Here is a 19,283-nt window from a genome sequence, read left to right as displayed (position 1 = left end):
TTAAAGAGAGAGTACATACAACATTAGTTATACAACATTTAAGACATCTCTCTTTATATCAGCACTTTTCATTGTGCCTGCTTTGAGATGGTCAGTTTCATTTGTGAAAGTGAATTGTTACCCTCAGCCTGTAGACCACCTTTCAGAAAACTTCAATTCTGTCTTTTTGAGTTCTTTAGAAGCTTCCTTACAATTTGTTTTCTTTGCTTTTCTGTGTCAAGTCATTGTCGTCTTCAGTATTAAAAATATATAAGTGCGTATCTTTCTACAACCATTTGGCCTGTTGTGACACAGGCTCATAAAAGGTGGATGGTTGCATATAAACAGACTCTATATGAACAGTTATTTATGATTGGCAGCACAGCTTTAGTGTCCTTTGATGATATATTGAATGTGAATAAATGAACAAATGCTTTTAATATACATGTGTTGTATCTTTTTTGTTACAAAATAAATACAAATATCTTTTTTCTTTTCTTTCTTTTTGTCATTATACTATACTTGAAACTGGGTCGCTGTTATGTGAAGCAGGTCTGCTATGTAAATTTATAGTATTGTTTGTTTCAGACTTTCAGTAGTTTTAACTGTCAGATCAGATTTATGTCCATCCTTCTTGAACTCTTCTCAGCATGCCTCTTTTGTTAGCCCCCGAGAATCTTGCCCCAGCAAAGTATTTGTGAATATGTTCCCTCTGCCATCTGATAGGACTTTGTCTGTGTCTTGCTGATTCAGATGCTTAACTGGTATTGGAGAAGTCATGAAAGCCTTCGCCTCCTGGGTCATAATGGTGGTGTGGGGTTTCTCAAATTCCAGCATGTGGTCTTTCCAACTGAATGAGGCTCCCCCATTACATGCTCTGGCCATTAATAAAAGGAGCAGAGCTGATACCGCCAACAGGACTGCTGGGGTCAGGTCTGGTAAAGGATCTTGTATGGGTACCTCTTTGGTCCTTAGATGGACACATGAGGTGTCATTTGGCCCCAAGTGTAGACAAACTTTGTAGCGAGTGCCTGGTTGCAGATGGGTTAGGTTGAATCTCCTGGTACCAGCTAGAATTCGAGTGCTGTGTCTATGATGTTCTTCTAGACTACCATTGGCCACCCAAGATAAATGGGCAGTTGGAATATTACGGCTTGCTTGCCAGGTCAGTAAGGCATACCTTTCTTTGACATCTTGAATTTCAAAGCTATCTTCTGTCTTTTGAGTATTTGGCCGAATCATGTCACCCCCCTCCACCTGTAGAGTTAAGCTTCTAGTATCAGCTCCCACTAGGTTCTGCGCAACACAAGTGTAGAAGCCGGCCTCTTCAGCAGTGACTCCAAAAATCTCTAATGTGCCCTCTGTGAGAACCTGATAACGCCCATAGCTGCTGGATGGAGTCAACCTCACGCCTTGAGGAATGACCCAGTAGATGCTTGGCTCTGGTTCTGCTAGTGCTCGACAGTGCAAGGCTACGTTGTCTCCATGTTTGACTTCAATGTAAGAGGGGAATGTGCTTGGGGCAATCAAGGGCAGGCAGCTGTCTGCCATCTCTCTGAATGAGACTTCTTTAACTCGCCGGGCTTTCAGCTCAGGAGGCTCAGAACAGAATGTGGATTGAGGCTCAATGAAACGGACTGGCTTGTCATTGTCGGCTCCCACCCAGCGGATCAGGCAGTCACAGCGAATAGGATTGGTGTGCAAGCTGATTTCTTGAAGGCTGGGCAGCGACCTTACTGTCTGGCTATGCAGGGCACTCAAGGCATTACTGTTCAGCATTAGACTTTCCATACTCGATAACTTTTGGAAGGCCTGAGGGTGGATATAGGAGAGCCGAGGATTGTTTGTGATTTCCAGTTTGGTCAGTTCAGGCAAGTTTTCCATTGCTGAGCACTCGATAGAGATCAGCTCTTCCATGTTGTTTAAGCCAAGCTCCTTCAGGTGAAGCATATTTCTAAAGTCTCCCCTCTGCACTAGCTGAATGGGGTTCTTGTTCAAATCAAGGAACTTTAGACCTGGCAATTTTTGCAATGCTTCTTTTGGAACCTTTATTAGTTGATTATCATAAAAGCTAATGCTCTCCAGATTTTGAAGTCCCTCTAGCGCTCGCTCCGAGATCTCACGTAAGCCCATGCCTGCCAGGACAAGACTACGCAAAGAGCCCAGTGGTTTAAAATTTAGGTCCTGAATAGTATCCACAGGGTTTCCACCAATCATGAGCACCTCCAGTTGTGGCATAGCATGGAACCAGCGCCGGTCAATTACAACCAGTCGGTTAGAGTTGAGATGAAGCCTTATAAGTTTATCCAGACCCTTAAAGGCCCCAGGGGAGATGCTTCGAAGCCTGTTGTGATTTAGATACAACTCCTGCAGGCTAGGGAGACCAAAGAAAGCTGCTTCTGGGAGGTGTCTCAGCTGGTTTTCCTCCATGTGTAGGCTAAGAAGAGCTGGCAGGTCAGTTATTCTCAGGTTGCGGGTACTGGTAAAGCTGTTATGTGAGAGATCCAACTCTGTCAGATTGACAAGGCCCTGGAGTTCACTCTGGTCCACAGAACTGATGAGGTTACTTTGCAGCCGGAGGGTTTGTGTCTCTTGAGGGAGGGAATTGGGCAGCTGGATAAGTAGCAGGTCATTGCAGTCTACTGTAGGAGCCTCTCTGTACACAGACTGGGGAGAGTACCAGGGCTTGATTTGGCAGACACACTGGTGAGGGCAGGGCACTCTCCAGGGCATGGATTGAATGGCCAGGGAGCTTGCAACTCCAAGCAGCAGATGTGTGTGCAGAAAAAGTATCGCAATCTGTCTCATTTTCATAATTAATATAAACTGATATAATTTGATGTAGATTCACTGTGAACTAGACCCTTCAGTCTGCTTTTAATACCAGTCTCTCACTTATCTCTCAAGTTCATGCAACAGGAGAGCCAAGGGTTTAGTTGAATTTTGCTAAGAAAGTTGTCTCAAAGACTAAGCGTTTCTTCATCTCCAGTCTTGTGAAGTAGTTACACGAGTATCTCAAAATCCCATATCCGTCTCCTTCAGATGGCTTTAATTCTCTCCAGTCTCACTCCAATGATCTTACATCCTAGCACAGTAGAGTAAGTTTTAGGATTGGTTTAGTAGCACACCTGCAAAAGAAAGAAAAGAAAAAAAAACACTTAGTCACAGATTACCCAGGAATTATATCATGAGAGATTTTATAATTCCATTTGCCAGAGCATGCTGTATGATTGCAGTAGCTTCATATGTTGTTTCACTTTTCACTTTGTTTGCAACAAACTTGTTCCACAGTTGTCCTTTTTCAATAATCCCCTTACACTACAGGCATTTATTTTTTAAATAAAACTAGAATACAATATAGTAGTTAAGTCATTGTTATAAATTGTTACTGTAAAGAATGGAAAATATATTGGTTGCCATCAACACACTTTGCATGCTTTTCAGACTGTATATTGTAAAGAGCGTCTCTAAATTAGTTCTGGGACATTGCAGTTGAATTTCACTGCACGTCTTGTAGATGGCGGGAAATGACTACTGTGAAAATACGAGAGAAATGCAGGCTGAAATTTAGTGAGCCTAATTCATGGCTTAGGATTTAGCTCTGCAAATAATCAGGGCCCTGGTATTACTCATATGCTGGAGGCTGGTAAGGAATGTGGAAAATATGACATGTTTTTGGCTAAATTCACAAGACTCAGACTCAGAGGGGACATAAAAATGCATTAGGAATGACACTCGACTGTGGTCTAACCTACTTTGTTTAAACTTTGTGACGTGTGTAGAAGAAATCTTTCAACTGTCTTTGGATTTAGAGCTTCTCTACTTTTGGAGAAGAGTAGAAACCCTTTTCATAGTTAACTTTCAGAACATCAGCTTTGGAGTTAATTCAATTTTATTATTGCATTATAAATTGCAATTGCACAAAGATATGGTTTAGTTCCTGTCATTAGTGTATGCTCTCACCTCACACTCTTCAAACTAACCATACTGTATCTTTGAAACAAAAATCTTCATTGGAGTTCAGATAACATGCATGACAATGCATAAGTCTAGATAACAATGCATATTATATTCTTTTCTGGAGATGACTTTGACCCCTTCACAGCACCTCATGCACCACAGCAATGCAACATTCATGCTTCATTTAGACACCACATCTACATGGTAGAATGGCAGAAATACTAGCTCTGATTATAGTATCCACCCTTTTCCTCCCTTCCTCAAAGCTCTGCCACAGTAATCCATCCTTTTCCTGAATGCCCAATTAGTCGTAATGTTCTCTCTGTCTCTCCTTTGTCCCCCAGGGATCTACCTGCCGGTTCAGAGACTATTTGTGCTTCCTCTTTGCTCTCTCTCATATATGCACACTGGCGTGGAGGGATAGAAGAGCGATCCATAGCTATCAACGGGCCCATGTGTGCAAGCCCTGATCTCTCCCCCGCCAGTCATCGGCTTGTGCACATCGTCAACTTCAAGCTCATTTACAAAGTGTCAACTTCTCAAGCAGAAGCTTGGCCCTCTTGATGGATACCTCTTACCTCTTACCTTGGCCCAGCTGGTCCAGGGACATGTTGCTTACTGTCAATTCCCTGTCTGCGTCGTAATCAATTGTGAGGGTGTCTTGAGTGCATGTGGGTTGCTTGCTTGTGCATACTGAAAAATGCATTTGCAGAGTTCGCCCACTAATCTTTCTTTTCACTCCTTTTAGGTCTCATTTTGGCCCAAAAAAAAGCACACTAGGCTAGACAAAGTGCGTCCAGGAGGCCTCCAGAATGAAACAGCTGTTGTGGTGCCATGCAACAGGTGGTGCCATCTTGAAGGTACCATTTTATCGTCTCTAAATAAATGTGTTTTCACCTCTTGCTGTCATAATGTCATTAGGGCTGGATAGCAAATCAGATTCAGTTCAGTCTCGTGTCCATTTTGCTTACATAAAGTATATACATATATAACGTTAATTCAGATTCTACTGAGTCTTTCTCAAAGAGTCCTTAAAAGGACTGGCTCAAAAGTATCTTTTGTTTGTGACAATGTGGCTATAGTGGTTACGCTCTGTTTTTGATTTGTTCATAAATTGTACTACTACAAGAGGGGTGAATGTGTTTCTACTGACACATTCTCCGCTCCTCAAGGTTTTCGAGTCAGATTCTGTGATGTCTCATGAGCCTGCAAAAAACGAGAATGGATCTGACACGTTTCAATGTGGCTCTGAAAAATTCCTGTTCATAATAATCGTCTTTTGTCGACCTTAACAATGGATTGTGCAAGCTACTATTATCTCCCCTGGGAATATAATGGCAAGACATTAAAGACATTTTGACACCAGCTTGGGATTTGACCAATGAAACATATAATCCTGTCACTACCCTGACAAAATGCATCCCTGCAAAAGCTTTCTTTTCTGTCAGATTATTTTAAAACCAAAATAAAACCGTGCTTTGTTTCATCTTAATCTCAATTTATGTTCTTGATTTGCTTTGCAGATTGCAGGGATTAACCGAATTTGCTGCCGCCAGTTTCCTTACGGCCCTGATGTTCATTCATGGCATGATTGCTGATAGGCGAGTTTACGAGCCACCTCTGGCTGCATGCTGATGCCTGGATCTCTGTGCCAAACAACTCTCCTTCAACAACTCATTTCAGAGCTTAACGGTGAGCAGAAAAGAAAAAAGGTCTGTTTGCACTCTAGTAATGCAGATTTACCAGACTCTATGAATAATTCTTTGTGGTTGCACACACCTGGAAACGATTGCCCGGTCCTCAAAGGTGAGTTTGTACATTGCATTAACGGCTGTTTTGGGTCGAACAGTATTTATGTTTGTTTTTTCTGTGCCAAAGTAATAACTTCACATCTGTTTTATTTATTTAATTCCTTTGCTTTTGCATGATTTTATCTCATTAGAATTCGAGTCCATAATCCATACCATCACAAAAAACAAAAAAAAACAAAAAACGATCTTATCCTCGTTTATTATCATGTTTTTCTTCTTGGAGCCATTTTTCCTTAAAAAAAAATTGTGTATGCTGATTAATGTTTCATCAAGGGACTGAATTGACTGGCAGTATTTATCATTTATGAAGCATGCTTCAGGTTAAGAAATAAAAGGGAATATCTGAATCAATGTAGAATCCATAAATTGTTACGGGATGTGAATGGTCCTCTCTTTCACATGAATACAGAACACGCTGCAAAGAGTGTATGATGTTCACGGATACCGAATAGACCTGACAGTCTTAATTCATTTCAGAAGACTCCAAAAGAATACTTTAGAATTTGTCTTACCACGAACTCCAATCCTGACCCCAAGATATATTCAAACACATATGGACATGTCACTCTTATACATTATTTATTATAATATTAAATGCAATTACATTAGATACAAAATATGAAACCAAGTGACATCTGCACACAAAAAATGCTTTTCTCAAAACTAATTTAATCTTTCTTGGCCATCTTTTTATTCCAATTACTTCTACTTAGACTTTAGTCAGTTTAGCACCATATTGAATTTAACACACATGAAAAATTAGGTTATGAGGGATAGTATTTACAATTTAGTCTTTACAATGGCATCTGCTGTATAAAGATCGTAGATCACATAATTTTCACAACGCACAACTTTTAAAACGGTGTCATGGAGTTTTTGTCAACTGAAAATTTTTTGTCGTTTTTTTTCAGACAGACGTTTCATCAGCTGAACAATTGTATTGTTTTTAAACAACAGTACAATCCATTGAATGCACTGAACTTCTATCCCTCACAGCCTCATTTTTATTCCTGTCAAAAAATAAACATGGCACTAGTACCCTGACTAAGGTCTATACAATGGCATGCATGTAAATGCAAGTGTGGCTTAAATGTCCAAAAAACGTAGATATCTTTAAGATAGTAGTTTGTGTTTTTCTGTAAGTCTGTCTCCTTCTGCTTTCACCTGCACTGACCTTGCCAGCCTATTTTCCGCCAACTTAATATCAAGCTCTGACAGCACAACCTGACTCTACCGCCACACATACTGCGTCTCTCTGCTTCTCCAAACTTTAGTTTGACCCCTTTTGTTTCCGGTGGCCCTGACTTTTCCTGGAGTAACTTGTACAGAGTCTTATATCATGTATATTGTTATATTACATTACATTATATGAATTAGGATATACATATGGATATGTAAGCTAACATGATCTTTTATTGTTTTATTGTGTGTGTGTGTGTGTGTGTGTGAGAGAGAGAGAGAGAGAGAGAGAGAGAGAGAGAGAGAGAGAGAGAGAGAGAGAGAGAGAGAGAGAGAGAGAGAGAGAGAGAGAGAAAATCAGGAGATAAATTCTTAGATCTAGCAGTGAATAGATGGTTTTAATCTTAATCTAATAAAAAAAATTAAATTGCATCTGTACTATTTGTGTGCTATTTTGTAGATGGAACAATGGAAAAGCAATAGATTGGAGCCTGACAGCTGTGTGCTTGAGAGAACATATTGCCCGTTATTTTTCTTGTTAATAACAACCACACAGCATTAAAAAATAAATTCCAGCACCATATTGCCACTCATTATAACGCATTGACAAAATGAAACCTCCTGCTCAAGAATTGGAGATGCTTGTTCTGTATTAGATGAAACAATCATAAATTCAGATTGTGATAGTGACAAAATGTACTATGGAAAACTGTGGTGGGGGTTCATCTATGCTAATGTCCTGTGCAATAGTGACCAGATTTCCCATATTATCCAAAGCTACTGCTTTCCCAGCATCTGTTTGTGTTTATTTGGTAGCAAGTAATCCTTATTTGTTCCAGTCTTTGCAAGAGTTGTTTGTTTCCGAGGCACATGCACGCACACACACATAACTTATGCATACGCAAGCTTGGTTTAAACCATAAAGTGAGATCCACACCTGGTTTCATTAACCCTTGAGACAAAGAAGAAAGTGTTTGAATAATAACAAGGGGAACAACACCAGAGGCCTGTACCATGATGGTAGTTGAACAAACTCAGGGTTACAGGATTAGTTTAGAGTTGACAAAACCAAACCAATCCAACCAGGCTTTATTTGGTACCATGATGCTGACCATCAACTTTCTCTGTCAACCCAGGCTTTGATCCTGAGTTTAGGAGTTTAAGTGTGACATCAGTAGCGAACAGCCAATCACATGTTGAGAAAGAGTGAAACTGAGATTCATTTCTCGCGAGAGAAGCAGCGCAATTCACTTATTAAATAAAAGTATTAAAATAGTAAGAATGTAAACAAATTTACACAGCAAGAAGAAAACAGCTGTCTATGAAAGAGGACAACTAAAAGAAAAAGTCTCGCTACTGTATATCAGTGCAAGTAAAAGTTGTGAAGTTATTTTATACAGCTGATAAAGGTATAGAGAGAGTTGAACATTTAAGCTCACATGTATTGATGCTAAAGTGTATATATATTACCTTTATATATTTATTTATTTAAACTGCGTAATAATAATTGATTAACTAAAATTGTACATGTGTGATTGATAAAGGGTATAATAATTACATAAATAATATCTAAATCATACAAATTTATTATTCTAAATAAGCATCACTAAAAACCAGAAGATTTTGTCTTTAAAAATCATTTGCTATGTAGTGACCTTTAATTTGGAATAGAAACAGGTGGAATGACTTTATCGCAGACGACATGTGTCACTTTGCTCACAGCTGATTGGTCCAAGTTCAGTTTGCAACCTCTTCCCTAGAACATAACCTGCCCCGGACCAGGTTAGCTGTGGAGCATAAGGTACTATGGCGATATACACTGCTAAAAGCCAAACCACTTTCATGGTCCCTAAAACCCAGGGATGACGCAAACTAAACTGAAACATAGCTGGCTAGCCACCTAAACCGGCTTCATGGTATAGGCCCCTGAAGCTGCAACTGCACACGTTAATTGAATATTCCTATTTCTTCTCAGAAGGGGCTGGGAGAAGCAGGGAGAAGGGCCCTTCAGCGTGTTAGCATTGGATTTACCCAAGGCTGTCCAGCGTCAACCGCTGCTTCGTAAACATCGACTTGGTGTCGTGGTGACTCAAAGCCAGGCTAATCCACCATCGCCCCAGATGGAATCTGATTGGGGATTTTCATCTTGTTATCTTTGCCTTCATCAGCGTGAGTCTGTCTTACCAAAGCTTTGGGCAATTCCTCCAGGGGACGGAAGGGTGAGCACTCTTGTATTATCATGACTTCAAAGGAACTTCACTGCCTCCATTTAAAAAAAAAAAACTAAAAACTCTCTGGTTAGACACATGATTTGGGAGGAGGCCCCCGAGCCCACCATCATTTGAAGAGAAACGAAAAGGCTGTTTATAATGGATTTTATGTACATGGACGTCTTCGACCATGGCACATTTTGTTTAGTTGCAGCTGTTTTTGAATGCAAGAACTCGTCCTGTGTGAACGACCCCAAGCCCCTTTCATAAGTGTCTTTGTGTAATTATAATGCACCTGATGGAACATGGAGTCATTCAGAGAGTGAATAAAAAGCTGTGCAGAATAGCTGCTCACGTATCACAGATTTTACCAATCTGTCCATCTTCAAATCATGGGGGTGTAAATGTAAAAGCAATGACATTGATCTGTAACATGTTATGCCATTGGCCCTTCTTCATGCTTTATTGAAAGTTTCAAAAAATGATCCTCCATTTCATACTAAAGCGACAGGTTGAATAGATATTCTCTGATATGCCCACTGGTCATCAATTAAAACTAACTGACAGCACTGCATATTGACTATACCTATATGTAATAGCTATTGCCCATATGTCCATCACATTGCTCTTTATAAAGCAGTTTTATTTGCTGGATAGATGCAAACTAGGATATGAACAAGAATTATTCCAACCTTACCGCAGCATCCCCCCCACCTGCATCTCAGGAGAGTGTCGTATATTCTCATTCACCTTCCTGAGGAATATTGACCTTTGTAATAATTAGATGAGTGCTGCGGCAGCGAGTGGATAACAGCTTCTTTTCAGAGCGGGACAAGAAGCAGTTCACCCTACAAGAATGTGTAATCTAGACCAGCTGTTTGTTTTTTGTGTGTTTAAATGTGTCTTATGTGCTTTACTAATACAAAAGTTGGGAAATCTCTCTCTCCCTCTCTTTCTCTTTCTGTTGTAACCCTCTGCAGAGCCACCGTCATTTATTTCTTGGAAGGAGCTATTGCAGTGCTCGCTGCAGAGTTGCCATGGAGATCTGCCTCCGTGTTCCACAAGGTCAGTGTGAAAGTTGAAGGAGCTCTGCATAACAGGTCTGCTCCTTCACACAGCCCACTAAAAATGTAAATAAATATTCCTGTTTTTTTTTTTAAATCAATTGTTTTAAGTGTAGTTTTATAGCAGATCTTTTTGAGCATATTTATAGATGTCTTGCTTTTTCCACATTTCTCCAACTTGCGTATTATTACAGTCATTTTGTCAGTTACTTTACAGCATTTAAAAGGGCCATTTTACTTTCATAATTGGACATATTTCTGAGTAAACAGGCAATGCAATGAGGAAAAGTGTAGGGTGTGAATTTTGTCCATCAGGGCACATTTGTAAATTGGTAAATAATTAAGTCCCCATTATAAAATTGCAGATTTCATAGAATTGTTACATTTAAGTGAAGATGCATTTATTCTTGATTTATCATTTAATTAAACATACCTGCTAGTAATATCTATGTAATATCAACATTACTGTACAAATACATATATATATATATATATATATATATATATATATATATATATATATATATATATGAGCAATATCACACCAGTAGGATGTAGGTAATCACAGCTGTCCTGATATAGAGCCGTGATATATGAGTATACACTCACCTAAAGGATTATTAGGAACACCTGTTCAATTTCTCATTAATGCAATTATCTAATTAACCAATCACATGGCAGTTGCTTCAGTGCATTTAGGGGTGTGTTCCTGGTCAAGACAATCTCCTGAACTCCAAACTGAATGTCAGAATGGGAAAGAAAGGTGATTTAAGCAATTTTGAGCGTGGCATGGTTGTTGGTGCCAGACAGGCCGGACTGAGTATTTCACAATCTGCTCAGTTACTGGGATTTTCACGCACAACCATTTCTAGGGTTTACAAAGAATGGTGTGAAAAGGGAAAAACATCCAGTATGCGGCAGGCCTGTGGGCAAAAATGCCTTGTTGATGCTAGAGGTCAGAGGAGAATGGGCCGACTGATTCAAGCTGATAGAAGAGCAACTTTGACTGAAATAACCACTCGTTACAACCGAGGTATGCAGCAAAGAATTTGTGAAGCCACAACACGCACAACCTTGAGGCGGATGGGCTACAACAGCAGAAGACCCCACCGGGTACCACTCATCTTCACTACAAATAGGAAAAAGAGGCTACAATTTGCAAGAGCTCACCAAAATTGGACAGTTGAAGACTGGAAAAATGTTGCTTGGTCTGATGAGTTTCGATTTCTGTTGAGACATTCAGATGGTTGAGTCAGAATTTGGCGTAAACAGAATGAGAATATGGATCCATCATGCCTTGTTACCGCTGTGCAGGCTGGTGGTGCTGGTGTAATGGTGTGGGGGATGTTTTCTTGGCACACTTTAGGCCCCTTAGTTCAAATTGGGCATCGTTTAAATGCCACGGCCAACCTGAGCATTGTTTCTGACCATGCACATCCCTTTATGGCCACCATGTACCCATCCTCTGATGAACGGGAGCTTCGTGCCCTGGATGTGCATCCCACAAATCTCCATCAACTGCAAGATGCTATCCTATCAATATGGGCCAACGTTTCTAAAGAATGCTTTCAGCACCTTGTTGAATCAATGCCACGTAGAATTAAGGCAGTTCTGAAAGCGAAAGGGGGTCAAACACAGTATTAGTATGGTGTTCCTAATAATTCTTTTAGGTGAGTGTATATCATGACTATGAGTGTGATTTTAATTTTAAACAATCAATCAAAGTGTGTACTGTAAATAAATTAGAAACAACAACAGTATCTTTAAAAACTATCTTTTGTGTGGAACTAAGTAATTTTAATATATAATGTGATGTTCTCTGAAGTTGAAATCACAATCTTAATACTAAATATGGCATATTATTTCTATAAAATAAGATATTATTTATTGAACAATGATATTTAAATAAACACTAATTATAAACGTATAATACGCTTGTACAAAAGGAAATAAACACAAGCAAACAGTTCAGTCAAAAGTAAAAAGATTTGCCCTGGAACAAATAATTGATAAATAAAGCCAAAGATTGCCTGTTTGATATACCCACAATGAGTTATAACTCTATCTACATAAGAGCCACCAGCAAATTCCTGAAGGACTGGCCGAGATGAAGCTGTGCTCTCATCTCCGAAAATAGCTAAATAAGTTTATGTATATATAAACATATATATATATATATATATATATATATATATATATATATATATATATATATATATATATATATATATATATATATATATATCACATATTTGAGATACTGTTAAAACTACATTCCGTGACACAATAATAGTATTATTATTTGTAAAATTATAGTGGGTTTGCTCTTCTGCCATTGAAGTCTCTGTGAGAAATGCTGTCAGTATATCCAGCAGAAACAAGCGGAGTGATACAAATTGTGAAACAGTTAATGTGTGATATTAGCCGAATAGCGCATTGCTCGATTTTTCAACGGGCTGGTGCTGGAGTTGGAGCTGGTGCTCGGTCTATCAGATTTGAGAACTAGAACTAACTATATATTGAATATATTTTAAATGTAATTTATTCCTGTGATGGCAAAGCTGAATTTTCAGCATCATTACTCCAGTCTTCAGTGTCACATGATCCTTCAGAAATCATTCTAATATGCTGATTTGGTTCTAAAAAAACAAAAACACTACTTCACATTATCAATGTTGAAAATAATAATGCATTTGTTTGAGTATTTTTTTCTGGATTCTTTGACAAATAGAAAGTAGAAAAGAACAGCATTTAATTGAAATAGAAATATTTTGTCAAATTAAAAATGTCTTTACTGTCACTTTTGATCAATTTATCTCACTGAAAAATGTAGGTGTTTTGTAAAGGCCTCACTTTATGCTGTACTCCATAGCTTACAATGCGTGATGACAGAGAACTGACAACCTAAACTGGCATTTTTCATCAGAGGTACCACTAGTGTCCAAGCATGAAAGAGGCAGATTTCCTGGATGGAGATGCAGAATGACAGCAGGGCTTATCAAACACTTTTTCTCTCAAACAACAGCCACTTTGACTTTTCTAGGAAGTAAAGAGATGTCTTTTGACCCCCCCCCCCCCCCAACCAAAGTCCCTCTGTAGTCAATAATTGAATCCCTTAAATCTCATTTTTGATCACCAAAATGACATATTTAAAAAAAATTCCTTGAAAAAAATAATGTCTTCATGCTTTAAACTAGCTTGAATGTAACTCTACACCCTTTCCTCATTTACCACACGTGGTTCTATGAATATGCAAATTAGCCCGCGTCCACTCACTCACACCAGCTCAGAGATCCACTCGTTGACGATCACACATTGACGTGATAGGTTACAAGGTAGTTTGTGACGTCAGAAACACCAGTGATTTTAAATCGCGTTTTTGAGAGAAAATACTCAGCATTGGTGTTGACTTATGAATTTTCATATTGTTTGTCTTAAAGCACATTAAAAACATTAAAAACACCACATAGACATATAAACAACATTAAAAACTTGTTGTTTTTTTATTTTCACCACAGGGGGTCTTTAAACTGTTTTAGAACAAAATGATTACAGTGTACATTTTATCCTTAAAGTTATGTCAGTTGTAAAGTTTTTTTTTTGTGTAAAACTGGTGACAGTTACATTGTACTTACTCAAATAAGTCCTGAGTGATATGAATTAACTACATGTAGTTACTATAGAGTTACGGTTAGGGTTTGGTTTAGGGTTAGTTGCTTGAATTATGCATAATTTACTGTTATTACTATAAGTATGTGTAACTACGTCACCTTAAAATGAAGTGTTACTGAACATTTTTCTTTCATTTTCTGGTTGAACTCTTTTAACTCTTTTCTTATTTCTAGTTCAAAGATACAATGCTAAGTATTTGTTTCCATTACAAAAGAACTCTGGCCTGAGGTTTTCATTAATGGGAAAGTCTTTCACACGTGGAGTAAACATCAGCTCTTTAAACATCTCTCGTATTTCATCTTTTATATTTCAGGAAAGCCCTGCAGTGATTCCTGAATACTCGTTGTTTTCTTGATCAGCATTTTTGCACCTTTTTGGTTTTCTTTGTTCTTTTTTTTTTTTTTTTTTTTTGGATGCTGGGGGGTCTAATTACAGTACAGGAGCTGTGTTCCATCTCTATTTATTTGAAAAACCATTAAATTAAACATTATGCTTCTTGTCAGTGCCCGTCAGTTTTCCATTCGATTGAAAGAAAAACAATTCTGGTAGACATCCACTGATATGTACAGTACAAGCAATTTTGAGTTATATAAAAATATATGCAGTATAAGTACAATATTGTTCAAATGTTGTTGTTTTTTGTTAAACATCTGAATAATGTTTTTGAATGAAACATTGTTCACTAAGTATAATTTATTTGATCAACAATACAGTAAAAACAGTAATATTGTGAAGTATTATTACAATGTAACATATCAGTTTTATATTTTAATATTTTAAAATGTAATTTATTCCTGTCTGCCAAGCTAAATTTTCAGCATAATTACTCTATGATTCTTTGATGAACAGACGGTTCAAAAGAACACCATTGATTTGAAATAGAAATATTTTTAATATTGTAAATGTTTTGATCAATTGAATGCATCCTTGCTGAATAAAAGTATGAATTTCTTTAAAAAACAACAACAGTTTTTTACAGTAAATGGTAGTAAATGTTCTAGTAAAATGCCAGAATAACATCACTGGACCAACACTTTAGTGATATCACTTATCATTTGTTTGTTTCACTGTTTAAACTCATCATAAATTCATCTCCAGCTGAAAGAAGGGGCAAATTAAACGCGCAAACTGATACGTTCAAATGCGCAGCTCAGTTAGACTGCCATTACCGAACCTCACCGAAAAAGACAAAAGAACAAGAGCAAGGGATCAGCCTGTGCTGTTTGCAGATCATGCAAAAGAGTGTATCCTCAAGCATCCTCTGAAACTAGCTCTGGTGGTTGAGTCTTCCATGCTGGTCCCCTGCTGGTGGGAGGATGACTCATCCTAAGAGTGACCTTCTGTCATACCGCCTTCAATAATATTGACAGAGGCTTGCCTGTGGTCCTTACATTCATCTTCATTAGCACTTGGCTTTAAGCATCAATGTCAGTGTCCACTCCTGGGAGGCTTTCACTGCTATCTCTGCTTCTGTCTGCCCCAGTCGCCACATCTTTCATCCTCTTCCTGCCATTGCTTAGCTTAGAGGGAGCTCAATCAGACTATCATCCGAGACATGTTTGCCTGCAATTTGACCTTTTTACTTTGTAAAACTAGGGCAAATCAGAGGAAAACATCGATCTAGGAAGATAATTGCTTAAAGGTATAGTTCCCTTTAAAATTAGAATTTGTAATCATTTACTAATAACCCTGTCAACTTAAACCTGACTGACTTACATTCTTTATCAAATAAATGCAGCCTTGGTGAGTATAAGAGACTTCTTTCAAAGACAAAAAAAAAAAAAAATCTTAGAGACACAAACTTAATTTACTGAACTAAGTAATAAGAACTGTGTCGCCTTAAAATAAAATGCTACCCAAACTTTTTAACAGTAGTATATATTCCAAGTCTTCTGATAACAAGAACAAACTCAAATTTAAGTTATTTACTGAAATCCTCCCCTCTACTGCAGCTCTCAAATATGGTGCCATAAGAGGAATTTAGCAAGTGAAGAACCAACAATGTTTGGATGTTCTTCAGGACCTAGATATTATTCTTAATTTCACTATTTTATTTACACAGAAGAAGAAGAAAGGTTTGGAGCGACATGAGGGTAAAAAAACGATGGCAGAAATGTTTTAGGTGAACTATACCTTTAATTTTCGGTAACTTTGTGCGTCAAATTTAATAAGAATATAGTTTGTGTGGTTCATGTATTTCCTGTGTGTTTACATTGTTTGTTGCAGTTACGTTATCAGTATTTATGTCCTAGTCTGTGTACAGTACATGCGTATGTTATCGTTTGTTGCATAGAGTCATCCATCTCCTGTAGTCAGCGTGGGACCTACTGTTGAAGACCACAGCTAGCAGGGCTCTGCCGCACATCAGTTTATCCCTATCAGCTTTAGCGCGGTCAGAACAGGTAAGGATTATCTTTACTTCACGCTGGTAGTCTCTCTAGCTCTTTACACAATCCCTTCCCCACTGCTGCTGTCACACCTAGAAAGACGAAACGGAAATGCTCTCCTTTGGTGCTTTAAATGAGCTGTGTTTACATCCAAGAAATGTGCACACTGCCGCCTGCCGTAATAACATGACCCTGCTGAGAGTTTAAACACAGCATGAATGTTTCGCCAATTATTATGAAATATACGGGTCTTTAGCGACCCGGATCTATATCTAACACGGATGGGCCTCTGTCGCAATAATACAAAACTCTCCTGATATTAGAGTAACAATTACAGAATAATAAAGTAAAGCATATTTTGTTAACTTTTGGAGCTTGGAAGGGTTTAGTTTGAGCAGATGTTTTATACCATCATCACTGCCCTTGTCAGAACTCATTTCCCAGTACATTCAGAATCATAAACATAGTCTCAAAACTACATTTTTAAACTTTTTTTTTAATCTTCAAAATCAATATTTTGATCGCTGTCAGCTAATTCACCAGATCCAGCATCAAGTGACAGTGACACTAGTATTTAATTGCGTTTAATATTTGCTCTGCTGTAAATCGCTGAGCCATTTCAAGTTTGGCTGATGATACTTATATTCTATTGTTTTCTGCCTGCGGTAACTCTGAGTGAAACGTCACTTCATCATTGTTTATTAGACTTTGCCATCTTGTGGAATAAAGGCGAATTGTAGTTATTCAATCATCAAAGATTCATTATTGTTGGGCAGAAAAAAGTATACTTACACTATTACATACCTCGGGTTGTTAGCAACCCTTTTTACAAAAAAATAATGGGAAAACGGGCATTATTTTATCATTTTATAATTGTTTTTCTTATTATAATGTTTATAATTAATTGATGGAGGAATACTAAGGTTAATGTCAAACTTTTAGAAGTGAATGAGGATGAGGATAGTGAATGACTTTCAAAGGTTTTAGATTGGTAAGATTTTTCTCTTATGCTCACCAAGGCTGCATTTATTTAATCAAAAATACAGTAGTTTATTGTGAAATATTATTAAAATTTAATATTTTTAAAGGTAATTTATTCCTGTGATGGCAAAGCTGAATTTTCAGCATCATAACTCCAGTCTTCAGTGTCACATGATCCTTCAGAAATCATAATAATATACTGATTGGTGCTCAAGAAACATTTCTTATTATTATCAATGTTGAAAACAGTTATACTGCTTAATATTTTTTCAGGATTCTTTGATGAATAGAAAGATGGAAAGAACTGCATTTATTTGAAATGTATATTTTTTTGTAACAGTATAAATATCTTTACTGTCACTTTTGATTAATTGGATGCATCGTTGCTTAAAAACAATTAATTTCTTGCAAAATAAAATAAATTTTAACAGCTTAAAAAATACTGAAACAGTAATGTTTTTTAAACTTAATGTTATGACATTACTTATTTTGATTGTATACGGTTATACGCTAGCGTTGTTTTAGCAATACATATTTTGTCATGAAGAAAAATACATTTTAACTTTTAAAATTGTTTTGTGACAGTTAAAAGTCACTTTTAAATTCAGAAATCTGAAATGACAATTGTGGCAAATTGTTTAAAATGTGATATTTACTTCTCAAATGTAACTTTTCACAAATTTGCAGTTTGTTACTTATCGGTTTTGGTATTATCATGTTTTATTTGTTTTTTAGATTTGTATTCTAGAGCATTTTCAAAACACTACTGCAATGCAACCTCACTGCAACCAAAGTGCAACATATGAAATACTTGAAAAGTGTTCTGTGCTTGCTGGGTCATTCCACCACAAAGCTTCAGTGCCCACATTTCTCTTTCAAACAAGTACACATACACACAAAAACACCTGACAGTTTGTAATATTTAAGTTCAGTACTTTTTGTTTGTGTGTGTGTTTTTTTTAATCTCCTGCTACTGCATTTTGTCAGTGCCCCCCTCCAACCCCCCATCCCCCTTCCAATATAGCGCACCCTGCTTCTGCCTTCCCATCTGATGTTTTTCAATCTGTAAATCTAGGCTACAGAATGTCACTGCGCTGGAGGCAAAATATGCAGAATAATATTAACCTGCTGGAGCATTTTTTTCATGAGGGTCAGCAGTGAACGAGACTGATCGATTGTTTTTTGCAAGTTGCCGGGTAAGTATTTATTTTTTCCTTACAAGCATAGCAGCATTGTAGATTGCCTCATTTTAAGAGTGCTTCGCCCTTCTTTGTTTCGCCTCTATGGTTTTTTTTGGCAGTCGTTTAGCTTGACAGATTCATTGCTGTGAGGTCTCAACTTCATCATCACCTACGAGTTTAACTTCTATTTATGCAATGAAGCTTACATCCACTCTGCATGCTTTCATCCACAACTTCACAAGCCCACTTTGCGCTCTTTGTTTCCGTATTTATTTTCATTTTCGTAATAAAATCAAATGGTGGTTCCAGAAGCCGCGGCCATCGATTGAGGCTGACACTGATTGATGAGCCGTTTTTTCCATTGTGCTGATGGATACACTAATGGAGTTCAGTCTCAGCGCAGGGGTTTAAGTTTGATTAACTAAAACCTCCTGCAGGCCACAGAGAGCCAGACTCCTCCGCTGCTGCGCCATGAACCCCAGTCAGCATTCACTGACCTACACAATCTTTCAAAACCTTGTGTGAGGAGTGTGTGTATCTGCACTTGTGTATTTGTAGCCATGAGTGAAAACCACTCAATAGACCTTTATACTTCACCTTCACTTTGAAATACTGCAGAACATGTCAAACGCTGAGCTTTTATCACGTTTGCTTTGTTTGTGTGTGTCTATTCTGGCCAGCTGTAGACTGCCTGTGCTGACATGCCAGTGTGTGTGATATCCCTGGCAGAGTGTGTGGAAACACAATGTGGGGACAAGGCAAAACTGGCTTGTAGAAGACCACTTTGGATGAGGACATGTGAGACGCTTGGCTCATTCTGGATATCACAGTCCATGATGTTCTCAAGAGCTGTAAGAGT

General features: G+C 37.9%; 1 protein-coding gene across 2 annotated transcripts in view; it reads right to left on the bottom strand.

Annotated features, from left to right (window-relative positions):
- Positions 1-19,283, bottom strand: part of lrrn2 (leucine rich repeat neuronal 2) — a 49,367-nt gene that overhangs the window by 1,069 nt on the left and 29,015 nt on the right. Inside the window, exon 2 of one of the 2 annotated variants that reach the window (XR_013194885.1) lies at positions 122-3,107. Coding sequence is in view for 1 of the 2 variants with exons in the window: in XM_077203332.1 (XP_077059447.1) it covers positions 742-2,793 (2,052 nt within the window). In the remaining variant the exon portion in view is untranslated. The remainder of the gene's footprint in view (positions 1-121; positions 3,108-19,283) is intronic. The other variant, XM_077203332.1, reaches the window with a different exon arrangement.

This window comes from Siphateles boraxobius, unplaced genomic scaffold, assembly GCF_051911475.1.
Source record: "Siphateles boraxobius isolate OS27281-9 unplaced genomic scaffold, OSU_SipBor_1 5, whole genome shotgun sequence".
NCBI classification, from domain to species: Eukaryota; Metazoa; Chordata; class Actinopteri; order Cypriniformes; family Leuciscidae; genus Siphateles; species Siphateles boraxobius.
The sequence above is the reverse complement of the archived record's forward strand: the minus strand, read 5'-3'. Positions and strand labels throughout refer to the sequence as shown.